The following is an 18,644-nucleotide window of genomic DNA, read 5'->3' as shown; positions in this document are numbered from 1 at the left end:
GAGTTTAAATGTATTTGGCTAAGGTGTATGTAAATTTCCGACTTCAACTGTATATTTCAGATGACCTACTATAGATAGAACAGAGTTGTGTTCATCAGGCACCAAAACGGAAGAAAATTGACTGAAAGTTGCAAAAAAAATTGTTACGGTGCTACCTAATGATCACAGCCCTGCATTTCCAACTACGCGTCACTGTAATGAGCCCAACTCATTGAGTTTACAGTGAGGACATACTCTTTCTGACTGGTTTTCTTGTTAGACAGACTGGCCCCTGAATTACTCTTAGTCAGGGGGACACTACTACTTCCATACGCAGCATGACAGAAGAGAGAGAACATTCAGTGAGCAGAGCCGCACTGCTCTACACAAATTACGGCAGGTTGGCTACAATACTTTGTCACAAAAATATCCTGCAGCACCACTTTTTCCAAATAGACCTAACCCCTCAGAGTTGATTAACAACCCTGCATTTTAAGATTCTTAGATATACGGTTGCAAGATTGGTCATGATACATTTTTACGCTAATATTAATGACATGCATGTTTTACATTTATCCCTAACGCATTACTTATGTGATGGATCATGGAGCAGCACACCTGTTCAATCGAGGATCACATAGGTCTACATTCTCCATCTCTTTAATGTAAAGGACCTAGAAACAAAGCCTGTGGTAGTCAACCTCCCGGGGGTCAAAGCATCCTCACCAGCCATAGGTTTTCCGTGGTTTAGGCAGAGGGTCGTCAAAGAACGAGTTGCTCTCGTCTGCGTGCTCCTCCACCTCGAGACCCTTCTTCAGGCTCGCCACGGGGGCGTTGCCGTTGTCCCCGGACGCCTCGCTGTGCCTCGACACCACGTGACCCTGACCTTTACCCTTTAGAGAGACGAAGTTCAGACTGGTGTCACTGTGGCTGACCTCCTCGCCCTGTGTGGTACCATACAGGAGCAAGACAACAAAAATAACATAAAAACAGACGTTTAAAGTTGCTTCTGTTTATTTGAGTGGGTTAGCTCGCATTTATTTGCAAATGGTAAGACTTGAAGCGACAGGAAGAGTTAGTTGTGGCACTGAAATATTTGCGAGGAAATATCGACAACTAACCCATTAGCTATGTTAGTCTTACCTACTATATCAACCATTAGGACAGTTGACAACTAACCCATTAGCTATGTTAGTCTTACCTACTCTATCACGACATGTACAGTTGACAACTAAACCCATTAGCTATGTTAGTCTTACTACTATACAACCATTAGCGACAGTTGAACACTAACCCACTTAGCATGTTAGTCCTGTACCTACTATATCCACCATCTAGTACACGTTGACACTTAACCCCTTAGCTATGTTAGTCCTTACTACTAATATAAACCCAACATTTAGGACAGTTGACAACTAACCATTAGCTAATGTTGTCTTATCCCTACTATTCAACCCATAGGACAGTTGACAACTAACCCATTAGCCTATGTTAGTCTCTACCTCTATATCAACCATGTAGGTACAGTTGACAACTAACCCATTAGCTATGTTACGTCTACTACTATAGTCAATCCTTTAGGACAGTTGACACTAACCCATTAGCTATGCTTAGTCTTACCTACTATTCAAACCATTAGGACAGTTGACAACTAACCCGATTAGCTATGTTAGTTTACCTACATATCAAACCACTGTATACAAGTTGACAACTAACCCCTAGCTATGTTAGGCTCCTTACCTACATATCACCATTAGGACAGTTGACTAACTACCCATTAGCTACTGTTAGTCCTTACCTACATAATCAAGCCATAGGCAGTTGACAATAACCCATTAGCTATGTTTAGTCTTACCTACTATATCAACCATTAGGACAGTTGACAACTACCCATTAGCTATGTTTAGTCTTACCTACTATATCAAACCAATTAGGACGTTGACAACTAACCATTAGCTATGTTTAGTTTACTACTATATCAACCATTAGGCAGAGTTCACAACTAACCCATTAGCTATGTAGTCTTAACCCTACTATATCAACCATTAGGAAACAGTTAACAACTAACCATTAAAGCTAATGTTAGTCCTTACCTCTATAATCAACCATTAGGACAGTTGCAACTTACCCCATTAAGCAATGTTTAGTCTTACCTACAGTTATATCACCATTAGGACAGTGACAATAACCCATTAGCTATGTTAGCTCCTTACCTACTATATCAACCATTAGTACAGGTTTGACAACTAACCCATTAGCTTTGTTAGGTCTTACCTACTAATATCAACCATTAGGAACAGTTTGACACTAACCATTGCTATGTTAGTCGTTACTACTATATCAACCATTAGGACCAGTTTGAACAACTAACCCATTAGCTATGTTAGTCTTACCTACTATATCAACCATTAGGACAGTTGACAACTAACCCATTAGCTATGTTAGTCTTAGTAAAACCATTCGTAAAACACATGCACCCAGCACAGGCAAGAGATTTTCAAATCAAAACTGTCAACACTCATAATTCATTAGAATCAGATGATTTGGATGATAAAGCACATTATAGATGCTGTATCTCAGTAGTTAGAGCCCAGTTAAGAAGCAGTTGCCTTGTTGAAGACCGCTGTCCCATCTTCCCTGTGCTAGTGGTGACCCTGTACCAATTATACAACRGGTAGGTCTAATCCYGAATGCTGATTGGTTAAAAGCACATTCCAGCCAGTGTTGAGAAAAATTCCCCTGGTTAAGTTGGTATGAGCCTATTCTACACCAGGGGTGTGTTCATTAGGGCAAACCAAACAAAAATGAGTAGCTCTTCCCTCCCCCTTTCGGAACATTTTCTTCCATTTGGTGTCTAATGAACACAAACCTGTTCCCCACCTTGCAGTTTACCTTGGCGTCAGCCTTCTCCTCCTGCGCACTGTTCTTATGTCCTTTAAACCTGGGGATCTGTGTATGAGAACAGTGCTATCAGCCTGCTCACTAACAGGTTGGGTACTGGGGCCCTAAAAGGAGGCTACATTTAGGGAGAATAAAACACAGTTTAGTCTACTGACCTCTTCGTCCTTTTGAAAGAAAGCGTCAAACTAAAAATCTGAAGCTTTGTTTTAACAATCAACATTCTCTTAAATGTTCATGTCATTTAGACCCTATGTTCACATCCTGGAAATACAGAGCTAGGTCTCTTGTTATGAGTTCATGTAACTTTAGGGCAAGTTCTGTAGAAATTAATTCATTCGCAAGTAAGCTGTTCACAAACAGGTATTAAAGGAATGCAATATTAACAAAGTAAGAAAATAGTTATGCTATGAGAAACTATTTTATAGACAGAACTACATCATTAGAACATTCAGTGCGCTATAGTTTGAATAGAGCCAACATACCTTACTCGCCGGTGAAGGGCTCATCTTCTCAACAAATCCACTGGGATTGTGAATGACATCACTGGTGTCATGGGTGATCTGGAAGGGAAGGACCCTTATGACAATGTGTTGGTTCATACAAAGTTCAATCTATGATTTGATCTATAAAGGAATAGTAAAGGTGTCTTACCACACTTCGACACTGACTGAAGAAGCGCCTGTACAAGCCCAGAAACTCTTGGAAGTCACTAGCTACAGAAACATAGAGACAAAGCATCAGAGCAGATGACGATGTTTCCCTCAGCTTTGTGTTGCCATGCTTGTAACTAAAGCAACCATTCATTAACAATACGTCACTTCCTCCAGAACACTTACATTTACTGGAGGCTTTGTCTCCAGCTCGGAGCTCATCAGTGACGAACCTCTCCAGCATGTTCCTGTTATTGGACACACAGACAACGACTTGTGTTAMAGCTGCAATATGTACGGGAGTTGCAGCGATGGGACAAGACTAACTACCAATTGGATATCMAARAATTGGGGAGAATAAAAAATAAATAAATGTTAATTATGGCGGAGCGATTTCTGCATAGTGCACCTTTAAGGAAAACTGGATGAACTGTGGATTGAGACCACAAGTAGTGTTGTAGTACCATCTTTGCAATGAGGGCAGGTTTCCCAGACACAGATTATGTCTATTCCTGAATGACAAAGCCTTTTCAATGGAAATGCATGCGTTTTGGTTAAATATTGGTCCAAGAATGCAGCACTCAGTGTTTTGTCTGCATAAACATACTTGTTGAAGTTGGGAAAGAAATCTCCGAACAGAGCTTCCAAATCCTCTTTGCATATCCCATCAGTTCTGTCCTGTGAAGTGGATAGTTGAAACACAATAAGAGCCAGGATCTTGGAAGAATCTTGGACATTTAAACACCTCCACAAGACAGGCAATGGAGACTGTATGAGGGTGATCAAATTTGAGCACACCTACATTTTAAGACATGGCTTAAAAATATTTGACTTAAAATTACCACCTTGTCATAACTGTCAAACTTCTGCCGAGCATCTGCTATTTGCCTGGGGGATAGTTCCTACGAAGACAACAAGGAAGAACATTAATAGCAGACCAAGCAATCTCTCTACATTTAAAGAGCCACTGACCATGCCAATCGTGTTTTTCTGTTAATCCTTAGAAAAATTTGATTTCAGTCTTGGAGGTGTGTTTCCTAAAYAATTCCGCCATTGGTTAATGATGTTTTGTCCCTCATGAGACACTGTAGCCTATTTTACTTCCTCAAAATCCAAATAATATCTAAGATAATTCAAGAAATCTGTAATACATGTGTACATTTTTGCCAAGAATGTTTTAGTTGCACATTTAACTAAGGTGTTTGTTGCGTTATTTCTCAAGTAAAAAAAAATGTGTGACTTGTCTTATGTAAATAAAGTCTGGCTGCTGGGCAGGTCTGTCTCACTGCCTATGCTATTGGATAGAGAGCAATCACCACAACTGTTCACCCCCATGTTAGTGGGCAAATGGACATCGTCAAATCAAAACCCAACCTTCATTTACCCGTTGTGACTCACGTATGKCCAATGTCCATTTTAGATGAGACTGACTTTATGACCAAAATKATCCTATTTCCACTTTGCAGTCAATTTTGACACTAATACATTTTTGACTCGATAGGTCGTTTTCAAAGGGATTTGTTGCTTTTTAAAAAGGCAGCCTCCTGGGGAAAACGAACAAACTTGTGAGCATGAGATTCATATCTACATAACCTGATTCAAACTGTCCTTTGTGGTGTTATATGCTAGTTGTTCATGTGCACCTTTGTGGCCCACAGGGTTCTTAGTATGCATGAGTATGAAACATGACTGGAAGAAAGTAGGACAAACTTGTTATGTCAGAAACTCGCTGATCAACAGGAAAACCATTTTCTCTCAATCATCTGTCAACCTTTCAAGCACGATTCATTCTTATGACCCAGATAATATTAGCATTTGTTAGTCATATCTGCATTTGGTAGTCAATGACAACCATGAGATATACTAAGTTTCTTTTCTCTCCAGGCAGCTCAGGTCTATGGACAAACAGCYTAAATGTTGTTGTATAAATGATAACATCTGTGTGTTCATGTTGTAGGCCAGTGACGGGCAACTGGTGGCCCGTGGGCCACCCCCCTTTTGTAGGCCCGAGGATCAAATAAGAACTCAGTCTGGGTCTCAACTTATTGTTTAAAGTTAGAATAGTAAAATAAAATTTCTACATTTGGTTGTGCATCAGCAGTTTCTCTTGTTATGTCAGTCACTCAATTAGCCAGGGTAGATTACCAATCTAAAAAAGGTTAATGAGTCTAGCCAGCTATCTAGTAATCATGGTCGAATTACCGACCGGGGTCCCCCATTGATTTTGTTAGTCACTCTCACTCAGATATCATATTAAAAACTGCAAACATTTCTCTCTCAGCCCCATGGCAAAATGAGCTAAATTGAATGAAATTCGTTATAACATTTCTAAATCTTCTCTCCACCCCATGGCAAAATGTGAAAACTTGTTTTAAAAAGGTAAAGTGTTCTCTAAACACCATGGCAAAATATGTAGAATTGCAGGAAATTCTCTCTCCGCTGTCAAGAGTGGGCCGCTAAAATGTTTGATGTACAGTACCAGTCAAAMGTTTGGCCACCTACTTATTTAAGGGCTTTTCTTTATTTTTACAATTTTCTACAGTGTAGAATAATAGTGAAGACATCAAAACTATAACATATAGTAGTCACCATTTGCCTTGATGACAGCTTTGCACACTCTTGGAATTATCTCAACCAGCTTCATGAGGAATGCTTTTCCAAACATCTTGAAGGAGTTCCCACATATGCTGAGCACTTGTTGGCTGCTTTTCCTTCACTCTGCGGTCCTACTCATCCCAAATAATCTCAATTRGTTTAAGGTCAGGTGATTGTGGGGGCCAGGTCATCTGATGCAGCTTTCCAACACTCTCCTTGGTCAAATAGCCCTTACACAGCCTGGAGGTGTGTTGGGTCATTGTCCTGTTGAAAATAAAATGACAGTCCCACTAAAGCGCAAACCAGATGGGATGGCATATTGATGTAGAATGCTGTGGAAGCCATGCTGGTTAAGTGTGCSCTGAATTCTAAATAAATTACCGACAGTGTCACCAGCAAAGCACCCCCACACCATCACATATCCTCCTMCATGCTTCACGGTGGGAACCACACATGCAGAGATCATCCGCTCACCTACTCTGCGTCTCACAAAGACACGGCAGTTGGAACCAAAAATCTCAAAATTGGACTCATCAGACCAAAGGACAGATTTCCACCGGTCTAATGTCCATTGCTCGTGTTTCTTAGCCCAAGCAAGTCTCTTCTTATTATTGGTGTCCTTTAGTAGTGGTTTCTTTGCAGCAATTCAACCATGAAGGCCTGATTCACGCAGTCTCCTCTGAACAGTTGATGTTGAGATGTGTCTGTTACTTGAACTCTGAAGAATGTGTCTGTTACTTGAACTCTGAAGAACAAAGGAGGCTTTGTTGCGAAATAGGAAGCAGATTCTAGATTTAATTTTGGATTGGAGATGCTTAATATGAGTCTGGAAGGAGAGTTAGTCTAACCAGACACTTAGAATATATGGACAACTACAAATACCTAAGTCAGAACCGTCCAGAGTACTGATGCTAGTCGGGCGGGCGGGTGCAGGCAACAATCGGTTGAAAAGCATGCATTTAGTTCTACTAGCATTTAAAAGCAGTTGGAGGCCACAGAAGGAGTATTGTATGGCATTGAAGCTCGTTTGGAGGTTTGTTAACACAGTGTCCAAAGGGCCAGATGTATACAGAATGGTGTCGTCTGCATAGAGGTGGATCAGAGAATCACCAGCAGCAAGAGCGGCATCATTGATATATACAGAAAAAAAGAGTCGGCCCGAGAATTGAACCCTGTGGCACCCCCCATAGAGACGGTCAGAGGTCCGGACAACAGGTCCTCCGATTTGACACACTGAACTCTGTCTGAGAAGTAGTTGGAGGACCAGGCGAGGCAGTCATTTGAGAAACCAAGGCTGTTGAGTCTGCCAATAAGAATGTGGTGATTGACAGAGTCGAAAGCCTTGGCCAGGTCGATGAAGACGGCTGCACAGTACTGTCTCTTATCGATGGCGGTTATGATATCGTTTAGGACCTTGAGCGTGGCTGAGGTGTACCCATGACCAGCTCGGAAACCAGATTGCATAGTGGAGAAGGTACCGTGGGATTCAAAATGGTCGGTGATCTGTTTGTTAACTTGGCTTTCAAAAATTTTAGAAAGGCAGGGCAGGATGGATATAGGTCTATAACAGTTTGGGTCTAGAGCGTCTCCCCCTTTGAAGAGGGGGATGACCGTGGCAGCTTTCCAATCTTTGGGGATCTCAGACGATATGAAAGAGAGGTTGAACAGGCTAGTAATAGGGGTTGCAACAATTTCAGCGGATAATTTTAGAAAGAGAGTTGTGTTTTCCACTGTTTTAGTTATTATATGATTGCATATGTGTTATTTCACAGTTTTGATGYCTTCACTAKTATTCTACAATGTAGAAAATAGTAAAAATAAAGAAAAACCCTTGAATAAGTAGGTGTCCAAACTTTTGACTGGTACTGCACAGGTAGATGTAAATATACCCTGGTGAGTGGGCGAGTGAGAAGGTAGACAAATGTGGCTTTACCCCCCTGACATCAGATAACAGTAGGCCAGAGCAGCGAAAGCAGAGGGAGTACAGAGCAGGAAAGCGGTCCATTATAACCACAAGCTGGACACTCCATTCGGATGAAAAAAACACTTAACAGGAGGTGAAGGATAGCCATTTAAGAGCACAATCAAATCAGCGAGGCTTCGGGTTTGGACAACTGCTAATGTCAGAGTCTCTTTGGAGAACAAAGGAATACGCTAATGTATGTGGATGAATAAATGTATGTAAAATGGTAAGCCCTGTGTACTGGTGTGTCTTTACCGCTGAGAAGATGGAGGCCTTCTCCCTGTGTCTGCCTCTCTTGACAAGCTCAAGCAGCAGAGGAGTGGTCCTATTCATATCAGTCTCAGTGATACCCAGATCACGAGACACCTGCTCACGGCTGCCCAGGCCATTTAGCTGAAAATAAAACACACACACGGTGAATGCAGCACTGACATTTGCAAGTATTTTATTTGACCAAATGTCCGGCCAGCCACATCCACTGGGAGTAACACACTCACTGAGTTGATCTCTGGCTGGAAGACAGCAAGCGTGAAGTCTATGTGGAACACCTGCAGGAAGTCTATGATAAGGCTGGCCACCAGGCRTCCTACAAAGGGAAGGATATGATCAGCCTCATCATGAAAAAAATGAGTAATTGTAAAGTATGTTGATTATGGGATGAGCAGATTATGACAATCATGGTGGATAATAAAACCATGGCTTACCATCCTGTGTATTAAGACATTTCTTCAAGTTTTCATTGACAAGTGGAGTTTTATTCTGTGGGGGGAAGTGAATGAGAGTGAAGCAAAGGTTATACAGATGTGGATAAATCATATGCTTTAGACACATCCATAAAATTAAAAGTTATTATTAAAGAGAAGCAATAAGTAGCCCTAAACTATCAGGATTTTTGAATATCCTCCCAAGTCAGCTAGTTATCTTACCTCCACTCTAGCTTGTTCATCCATGGCCAGGAAGACAGCAGCACGCATTTCTGCCTGCAAAATACCAGAACACCAAAAAGAGGGTGTTGGCCAAAGCAAGTGGGCCGCATAAACTAGTTAGCAATACACTAGATAGGTAACTAAGTACCTACATATGTATACTTATAAATGAGTTAGCTAGCTGACTAGCAGTTGGTTRTCCAAAGTTAGAAGCTAGCTAGCTCACTAGATCTCATGACAGTAAGCCGGGGACTTCACCGCGGGCCAGACAGCCAGCTAACGTTACCACTGTGCTATCTATGTAGCTATTGCGACATGTTAACGTTAGCTGTGTTACAGCAACATTCTCAGTCTTTGAACTGTCCTTTCGACATAGCTTTACAAGTTATGTAGCTACGTACCTTTAGTTTATTCAACACCCCATTGTTTTCTAAGGTTTGGATCAAAAGATCCCGCAACTCAGTGTCGTCCTCCGTTGCAGACATCTTTCTTTCAGCTGACAACCAAAACAAACACTGAGGACAGGGCAGCTATCTGATAATTCAGCAACACCGATTCCAGGAAAATGTAACCAGCAAATTCAGCGCCTGCTCCWTGCACGAGCGAAACTGCGGAGACTTGCATATCTTTAGTGCCACAATGACTCTGAGTCATAGAGAGATATGACTGAATTGAAATGTCTATCAGATATTTTTGATTGAAGTTGCTGTTGATTTGCTGACCTGTCTTAAGCTACACAGTCCTAAGGTTTGAGTGCTTTTTTTGTGGGTGGTTTGGGAATGGTTGGCCGTGACATTTGTTCCATAGTGTTCTCTCTCACAGTTGTGTGCCTTTAGAATAACATTGTTTTATTAAAATGTAACCTTTATTTAACTAACCAAGTCAGTTGAGAACCAACTCTTATTTACAATGACTGCCTACCCCGGCTAACCGCTGTGTGCACACCCGCGCAAACGACGCTGGGCCAATTGTGCAGGATCAAACGAGCAGGCGCGAACCAGGGACCCTCTGCACACATCAACAACTGACACCCACGAAGCGTCGTTACCCATCGCTCCACAAAAGCCGCGGCCCTTGCAGAGCAAGGTGCAACACTACTTCTAGGTTTCAGAGCAAGTGACGTAACTGATTGAAACGCTAGCCATTTCACATCCGTTACACTAGCACCAATGCAACCAGCCTGAAAACAATGAACAGTAGAAACTGCAGTCATGTTCAATATTCTTAGCAATGATTTAGGAATCTATGTGAGTAAGTATTCGCTAGGTATCCACTTGTTCTCCTATTGAAATAACTAGCTAGCCAGCTACTTAACCCTGTTGCCCAAAACTACATTTATAAGCAGCCAGCTAGCTTCATCTAGCTACTATGGCTTGACCAGACCGGGTTGTATTGTGAAGCTTGCCACAATAGTGGAATTTGCTGTTCGCCTTCAAAATAAAAATCCATATTTGAAAGTAACGCAGAAAGTTACAATTGGTGGAATCATGCCATTTTTAGACGAGGTAATGTTAAACATGAATGGAGTGTTGGAATGTGGAGCAATGAAATGGGGTATCAGTCTACGCGTTGACACCCAGAGAACACAACTGTGAAGTGTTTAGGCAAATATTAGCTCTTATTGSGGGACTTTGACTGTGGGAAATCACCTCCCCAGTCAGCCTATTGTGCGTATTGACGTTCACATTGCAATGTACAGCTTTACCTAATGATTGGGGATCAATGACATACACATAGTAGGTTGACTGGTACAATAAATGTGGCTCAATTCACAGTGGTTTCAGAGTTCTGCAATAAGAGCTACGATGCTAAAGTTCTCTGGGGTTCACGGAGTCAGTAGGCTGATACCCCATGTCATTGATCCACAATCCATAGATGATGCTGTACAGTGAAATAAGTATGCCCCTAATGCTATTCTAAAGTCTAATACATCCAATGTKGTTTCAACAGATTTTTGTCAAATTAACACATTTTTGTCTTTTGTTGAATTTATATAAGAACATTCCAACCTCGTTTAGCRTCATCTATTCCATTATGGCATGATTCCACAAATTCTATTATTTGCATGACTTTTATTTATTTTAAAGGCAAACTCCAAATTCCACTATTGTGGCTAATCGTTTTTGTGGCTAGCTTCACATAACTTGCACCATGCTCTGATCAAGTCAGGTAAGTGACTCTGCACCAATGCTCTCTGACTAGGCTATTTCTCTTYTCATACTGTATGTCTTCAACAATGTTTGAGGCAATCATTTTAGGAAACAGTACAAGTTAGTGTTGCAACACAAGTTTTATTCAGAGTAAGAGATGTTAACACCAGCATGATAAAAATCGTACAAACGTCACAATTTCAAATGAAATATCATAGCAACATGTGATTTTAAACATATACAACAAAAATTATAGATCAACAAAAATCATGCCATGTGGTACCAAAATTAAGTTGGAAAGTTTGCAAGAGGGGACAGGGGAAAGGAGAGAAGGAAATACATTTTGTATAAAATAATTTTCATCAAAGCATTACTCAAAATAAATTATAATTGTAGCAGTTTAATAAATTCATGAATTCCCAAATATTCATACGAAAATTATTCTGCATTCTAGCATGTGACATGTTAGTGTTCTGTATGTAAATAATTACAGATAAACTTTAACATTTGATATTACAATATGAACTGACTGTTGGTGAGCAGCAGATTTGTGCTTAAAATTCCCATTTCCTTTGTATTAGTAAGAATAATTGACTAAAGAAAAATAGTAGAAGCTGTCGATCTATCTAAAGCTTTGCTATATTGGCAATAAGCTGCTGACACAAAGCTTTAGACACGGACATGAGGAGTCATATGGAATGTGGACCTCTAGTCTAGTAGAAGTCCACATTCCACCTGTGAGATCAGGTCAATGACTATAGCACCCTCAGGTTGACTATCAAAAAGGGATGTCTGAAGTGAACTTGACTCACGGAGCTCTGTCTCGTTGACTCCACACACTAACTTACTTCCACAAACGTCTTACGTGAATCATTCTCTCTATTTACCCATATTCATACTCGCATTAAGTGCATGCACGATAAACTGTATTAAAGAACACATTTATAATCCATTAGKAGAGTCATCTTCAGCAAGTGCAAGTCACATGGTAATGCCAATTTGTAGAGGAAATTGAATTAGTAATAAGTACATACTATGTAAGGATAGATTACTGCAGTTGGCTGATGTTTAAAAGATAACGGCATTATAGGGGGCTGACATTGACACTTACATTGCATTAGAATGGTGTTTTTAAAGGTCAAATTCAGCTGTTTTTATCTCAATATCAAATCCTTTCTGGGCAACAAGTAGGTTACTGTGATTGTTTTTCAATTAAAATGGTCAAAAATAAACAAAAATAGCTTCTCAGCAAAGAGCAATTTCTCAAGCAATAATTTTTCTTGGACTGTCTGGGAGTGGTCTGAGTGGGGAAGGGAAAACTGAAAACTAGCTGTTATTGGCAGAGAGATTTGGAACTCGCTTTCTTATTAGTCTTTTAACTAATTTATGGCCAAAACTCCATCCCACCAAAACAGGCAGAAATTTCAGGCTGTCTTTTAAAACAGCTCTTACACGAAAAGGGCATTATCATAATTTTCACAATTTCACAGTATTATTCCAAACTCATTGTGCGGAAATATATATGAAACACAGAAAAATCATGTTTTTGACTGCATTGGGCCTTTAAGTACTATGAATACATTTATTACGGGTGTCTCCTAGAAAGTGATTGCAATTTACTCATGAAATTGTCATCAATCATAGAAACAATCACGGACCACTATTACCAATATCACTGTTGTTGGTTAGCATTMTTTGCTGTTATATTTGATATCAATAACATATTTTTTTACCAATATATCCACTTTTAGGACTGAATCAAAGAGCAGTCTTTATCTCATGTAATGTGTTGTGGCTCAGACACATAGATGCATGATCGCAAAGACATTTCAACTGAACAAGTGCAATAATATACTATGATTAATGAAGGACGTTGACCCTGTAAGTCGAGCGCATCAATCAGCCTTTATAAAGATAACTTTTCTACAAAACCTCTGACCATCAATTTGAGCTTTCAAGTACCTCTTTAAGTTTCAATCAAAACATCAAAACATGGAAACAAAGGTGTCCCTGTGCAAAATTTAACACGAAAAGAACGAAACTCATTAACTCATCCATCGTTCATTTTGGAACTGATCTCCCCATGTTGAATTCCTAAAACATGATTGTATTAAAAGATTTATACAAAACTTAATACATTTACATTGTTAGTAAAAAGATTTTTATCAGCTATAATTTCATTTATAAGAAATTGCATATACCCAAACTTTTTCTATATCGATTGCATCCCATATCTAAACAAGTGGTGTAATCATTGTTATACCAATATTGCTGATAAGTGGTCCTACTAAGTATTCAATAGAATTAAAATAAATGAGTAATGCTAGATTGTCTCCTTTATATTTTCCATAGCCATTGGTCGTTGGACATCTCGCTGTGTGTTTTTAACAACACAGATTACTAAGTMTTTTTATTTCTAACTAAATGAAGTATAGTCCTTCTAGGTTATGGGAGTTGGACATCTCGCTGTGTGTTTTTAACAACACAGATTACTAAGTCTTTTTATTTCCAACTAAATGAAGTATAGTCCTTCTAGGTTATGGGAGTTGTACCAGTTAGTAGTTTCCGTGTCATGATGTTTCAAATGTGTCATATTTATACATGGTTTCTTCTTAGACTTGATTTAAACACAGACATTATTATTAGTGTTCACACAGACCACTGAAGACAAAGAGTTTTTCAAACATTGTTACAAAAATCAATACATTTACATCCATTTAAACAATCTTCACACCAAAGGTCATTTTTGTTTTCTATGACATACTTAGAGAAAAGCTTATCTAAAAATGATTGGTCCTCACATTGCCCTCATCTGGCTCCCCACCCGTGGCACTCAGTTTTGATTGGTCCTCACATTGCCCTCATCTGGCTCCCYGCCCGTGGCACTCAGTTTTGTCCTTTTTATCAATATCGTTAAAATAATGAATGATACAAGCTTACAATTAATAAATACATATACACTAAAATGTGCATACATTAGCAGCTATAAACAGTACATCACATTATATTAGGTCATATGAAAATGTACAAAACGGGAATGTTCTTTGAAACTTTTGCCATTGGGAACTATTTTTAAAGCAAGGCAAAAAACCCATTACAATGGAGCTCAGAGCATTACAGCATAATGAATAAAATAAATACTACGGTAAATTACAGCAGCAACAATCATAATCCATTCTCTTTTGACTTTTATTTGTTGCTTTAACATCATTTGATTTGGCCTCAGACTGGGCCTTTTGGCCAGAAGATAGGCTACTACACTTGGATGCCTTGCACTGCTTGTTTGATGTTCTCCAATAGTTCCTTGTTCTCTGGACTCTGGTATTGGTCCTGATGGGTGTACATGTCTGTCAAAGTACTCACATAAGTGTCAAAGTTTTGTTCATTCATTGGCTCCTGTGAGGGGGGAAAAACACCAATAAGGACAGTGGTGCATAGTGTACGTACAGCAGTCAGATTCAGTATGGTTTCATTGTGATGGTCAATTCATTTTGTTTTCAGAGAGAATGGAGGGAAATGAAAATTGATCAGGGAAGGACTTTGACAGCTGCAAACATTGTCAGGACAGTATGGTGGGTTGTATTAACACAGTATATGAGGTTGTACTAACACAGTATAGTGGGGTTGTACTAACACAGTATAGTGAGGTTGTACTTAACACCAGATAGTGGGGTTTGTACTAACACAGTATAGTGGGGTTGTACTAACACAGTATAGATGAGGTTGTACTAACACAGTATAGTGAGGTTGTACTAAACACAGTATAGTTGGGGTTGGTACTAACACAGTATAGTGGGGTTTTACTAACACAGTATAGTGAGGTTGTACTAACACAGTATAGTGAGGTTGTACTAACACAGTATAGTGGGGTTGTACTAACACAGTATAGTGGGGTTGTACTAAACACAGTATAGTGGGGTTGTACTAACACGTATAGTGAGGTTGTACTAACACAGTATAGTGAGGTTGTACTAACACAGTATAGTGGGTTGTACTAACACAGTAGGTGGGTTGTACTAACACAGTATAGTGAGGTTGTACTAACACAGTATAGTGAGGTTGTACTAACACAGTATAGTGGGGTTGTACTAACACAGTATAGTGAGGTTGTACTAACACAGTATAGTGGGGTTGTACTAACACAGTATAGTGAGGTTGTACTAACACGGTATAGTGGGGTTGTACTAACACAGTATAGTGAGGTTGTACTAACACAGTATAGTGGGGTTGTACTAACACAGTATAGTGGGTTGTACTACACGTATGTGGTTACTAACACAGTATAGTGGGTTTACTAACACAATAGTGAGGTTGTACTAACACAGTATAGTGAGGTTGTACTAACACAGTATAGTGGGTTGTTACTAACACAGTATAGTGGGGTTGTACTAACACAGTATAGTGGGGTTGTACTAACACAGTATAGTGAGGTTGTACTAACACAGTATAGTGAGGTTGTACTAACACAGTATAGGGGGTTGTTACTAACACAGTATAGTGGGGTTGTACTAACACAGTATAGTGAGGTTGTACTAACACAGTATAGTGAGGTTGTACTAACACAGTATAGTGAGTTGTACTAACACAGTATAGTGAGGTTGTACTAACACAGTATAGTGAGGTTGTACTAACACAGTATAGTGAGGGTTGTACTACACAGTATAGTGAGGTTGTACTAACACAGTATAGTGGGGTTGTACTAAACAGAATATAGTGAGGTTGTACTAACACAGTATAGTGGGTTGTACTAACACAGTATAGTGGGGTTGTACTAACACAGTATAGTAGATGGGGTGTATGTACTAACACAGTTAGTGAGGATGTACTAACACAGTATAGTGGGGTTGTACTAAACACAGTATAGTGAGGGTTGTACTAACACAGTATAGTGGGGTTTGACTAACACAGTATATGGGGTTGTACTAACACAGTATAGTGGGTTGTACTAACACGTATAGTGGGGTTTTACTAACACAGTATAGGAGGTTGTACTAACACAGTATAGTGAGGTTGTACTAACACAGTATAGTGGGGTTGTACTAACACAGTATAGGGAGGTTTGTACTAACACAGTATAGTGAGGTTGTACTAACACAGTATAGTGGGTGTTACTAACACAGTATAGTGGGTTTTACTAACACAGTATAGAGAGGTTGTACTAACACAGTATAGTGAGGTTGTACACACAGTATAGTGAGTTGTTACTAACACAGTATAGTGGGGTTGTACTAACACAGTATAGTGGGTTGTACTAAACAGTATAGGAGGTGTACTAACACAGTATAGTGGAGGTTGTACTAACACAGTATAAGTGGTGTGTAACACAGTATAGTGAGGTTGTACTAACACAGTATAGTGGGGTTGTACTAACACAGTATATGAGGTGTTACTAATACAGTGTAGTGAGGTTGTACTAACACAGGATAGTGGGTTGTACTAACACAGTATAGTGAGGTTGTACTAACACAGTATAGTGGGTTGTACTAACACAGTATATGGTTGTAACACAGTAGTGAGGTTGTACTAACACAGTATAGTGAGGTTGTTACTAACACAGTATAGTGGGTTGTACTAACACAGTATAGTGAGGTTGTACTAACACAGTATAGTGAGGGTTGTACTAACACAGTATAGTGAGGTTGTACTAACACAGTATAGTGAGGTGTACTAACACATATAGTGAGGTTGTACTACACAGTATAGTGAGGTTGTACTAACACAGTATAGTGAGGTTGTACTAACACAGTATAGTGGGTTGTACTAACACAGTATAGGGGGGTTTACTAACACAGTATAGTGAGTTGTACTAACACAGTATAGTGAGGTTGTACTAACACAGTATAGTGGGGTTGTACTTACACCAGTGTGGTGGGTTGTACTAACACAGTATAGTGAGGTTGTACTAACACAGTATAGTGGGGTGTACTCACAGTATAGTGGGTTGTATAACACAGTTAAGTGGGGTTGTACTAACACAGTATAGTGGGGTTGTGACTAACACAGTATAGTGGGGTTGTACTAACACAGTATAGTGAGTTGTACTAACACAGTATAGTGGGGTTGTACTAACACAGTATAGTGGGTTGTACTAACACAGTATAGTGAGTTTTACTAACACAGTATAGTGGGGTTGTACTAACACAGTGTGGTTGGGTTTTACTAACACAGTATAGTGAGGTTGTACTAACACAGTATAGTGGGGTTGTACTGACACAGTATAGTGGGTTGTACTAACACAGTATAGTGGGGTTGTACTAACACAGTATAGTGGGGTTGTACTAACACAGTATAGTGGGGTTGTACTAACACAGTATAGTGGGGTTGTACTAACACAGTATAGTGGGGTTGTACTAACACAGTATAGTGGGGTTTTACTAACACAGTATAGTGAGGTTGTACTAACACAGTATAGTGGGGTTGTACTAAACACAGTATAGTGAGGTTGTACTGACACCAGTATAGTGGTGTTGTACTAACACAGTGTGGTTGGGTTGTACTAAGTGTGTATATACAATACTTAATCAAATTAATAAAATCTGACAATTTCCATAGTCATATGTACAGTACAGTTCATCTAATGCAACTCCAAACCATCCCTAGTCAGTGTAGATTATTTTGATCATCTCATGGAATGGATGGATGTTTGATGCTTAGCTTATGCAGTGGAAATGATGACATTACATACATAAATGAGCTAATGTAACGTGGGAGTTGTGGGAGCCATTTCTCAGACAGGAAGACACAATGTAACAGGAGAAGACAAAGAGACATTGAATTATGCAATAGTGGGCTGAACAAACTTGGTCCTATAACTGGGTTATAATACAGTTTAAATATGGCTTGTTGTGTTACTCCAACATGACCACTGCCTTATGTCATGGGACACTTGAATCATAGTATAACGCAGCAACATGTATGGATAATTGTGATGCATACACAGAGTGTTCACGAGTATAGGAGGAACACTAAAGGGAGGAAGGTGATGATAGTGCAGAATTAAAGGATAATAATTAGACTATGAAATGGAATCTCTTACTCTGTGGGGCATCTGTAAACAGCAGCTATGTTTAACTGGGGCCTCTTTCTGTGGCATCGGTTTCTACAGGAAGAGGTGTGAAGAGAATAGAGATAGAATTCTATTAGCCTGCTGTACAAAAAGGAGCAACATTCTAGCCTGGTCGCAGATCTTTTTGTGCTATCTTGCTAATAGTTGTTGTCATATCATGACGTTTGGCATAACAATGACTATGTCAGTTAGCTAAGGCACAAACGGATATGGCTCCACACTAGCAAAATGCGTTATAACCGTAATAAAACGTGATCCCCTTGCGGGAATCGGTGGCGAACAGGGAGCCATATTCAGAGGGAGGGATTTCAGTTATTAATAAGCAACTTTGGTGCCTTTTAGATCAGGCAGTATCCAATCAGCCCTGTTCGTCTTCATACACAAGAGGTGTTATTGGATAATACAGGCACATGA

The 18,644-nt window shown here is 39.7% G+C and overlaps 2 protein-coding genes across 10 annotated transcripts in view; both read right to left on the bottom strand.

The window, feature by feature from the left end:
* Positions 1–9,706, bottom strand: part of LOC112068668 (centrosomal protein 43-like) — a 30,464-nt gene extending 20,758 nt beyond the window's left edge. Inside the window, exons 1-12 of one of the 5 annotated variants that reach the window (XR_011475204.1) lie at positions 9,416–9,706; positions 9,015–9,068; positions 8,793–8,847; positions 8,586–8,674; positions 8,344–8,481; positions 4,376–4,432; positions 4,138–4,208; positions 3,717–3,778; positions 3,532–3,593; positions 3,363–3,440; positions 2,860–2,928; positions 706–923 (exon numbers count right to left, since the gene is read on the bottom strand). Coding sequence is in view for 4 of the 5 variants with exons in the window: in XM_024135866.2 (XP_023991634.1) it covers positions 706–923; positions 2,860–2,928; positions 3,363–3,440; positions 3,532–3,593; positions 3,717–3,778; positions 4,138–4,208; positions 4,376–4,432; positions 8,344–8,481; positions 8,586–8,674; positions 8,793–8,847; positions 9,015–9,068; positions 9,416–9,499 (1,037 nt within the window). In the remaining variant the exon portion in view is untranslated. The remainder of the gene's footprint in view (positions 1–705; positions 924–2,859; positions 2,929–3,362; positions 3,441–3,531; positions 3,594–3,716; positions 3,779–4,137; positions 4,209–4,375; positions 4,433–8,343; positions 8,482–8,585; positions 8,675–8,792; positions 8,848–9,014; positions 9,069–9,415) is intronic. The other 4 variants (XM_024135866.2, XM_024135868.2, XM_024135867.2 and 1 more) reach the window with 4 other exon arrangements.
* Positions 9,707–11,285: 1,579 nt separating this feature from the next.
* Positions 11,286–18,644, bottom strand: part of LOC112068667 (myelin transcription factor 1-like protein) — a 21,462-nt gene continuing 14,103 nt past the window's right edge. For 3 of the 5 annotated variants that reach the window (XM_024135863.2, XM_024135861.2, XM_024135862.2), the window contains exons 10-11: positions 18,201–18,263; positions 11,286–14,560 (exon numbers count right to left, since the gene is read on the bottom strand). In XM_024135863.2, the coding sequence (XP_023991631.1) occupies positions 14,420–14,560; positions 18,201–18,263 (204 nt within the window). In that variant the 3' untranslated portion in view covers positions 11,286–14,419. The remainder of the gene's footprint in view (positions 14,561–18,200; positions 18,264–18,644) is intronic. The other 2 variants (XM_024135864.2, XM_024135865.2) reach the window with 1 other exon arrangement.

The sequence above is a fragment of the Salvelinus sp. IW2-2015 genome, unplaced genomic scaffold (assembly GCF_002910315.2).
Source record: "Salvelinus sp. IW2-2015 unplaced genomic scaffold, ASM291031v2 Un_scaffold648, whole genome shotgun sequence".
NCBI lineage: Eukaryota > Metazoa > Chordata > Actinopteri > Salmoniformes > Salmonidae > Salvelinus > Salvelinus sp. IW2-2015.
This window is presented reverse-complemented; position numbering and strand designations above follow the sequence as displayed.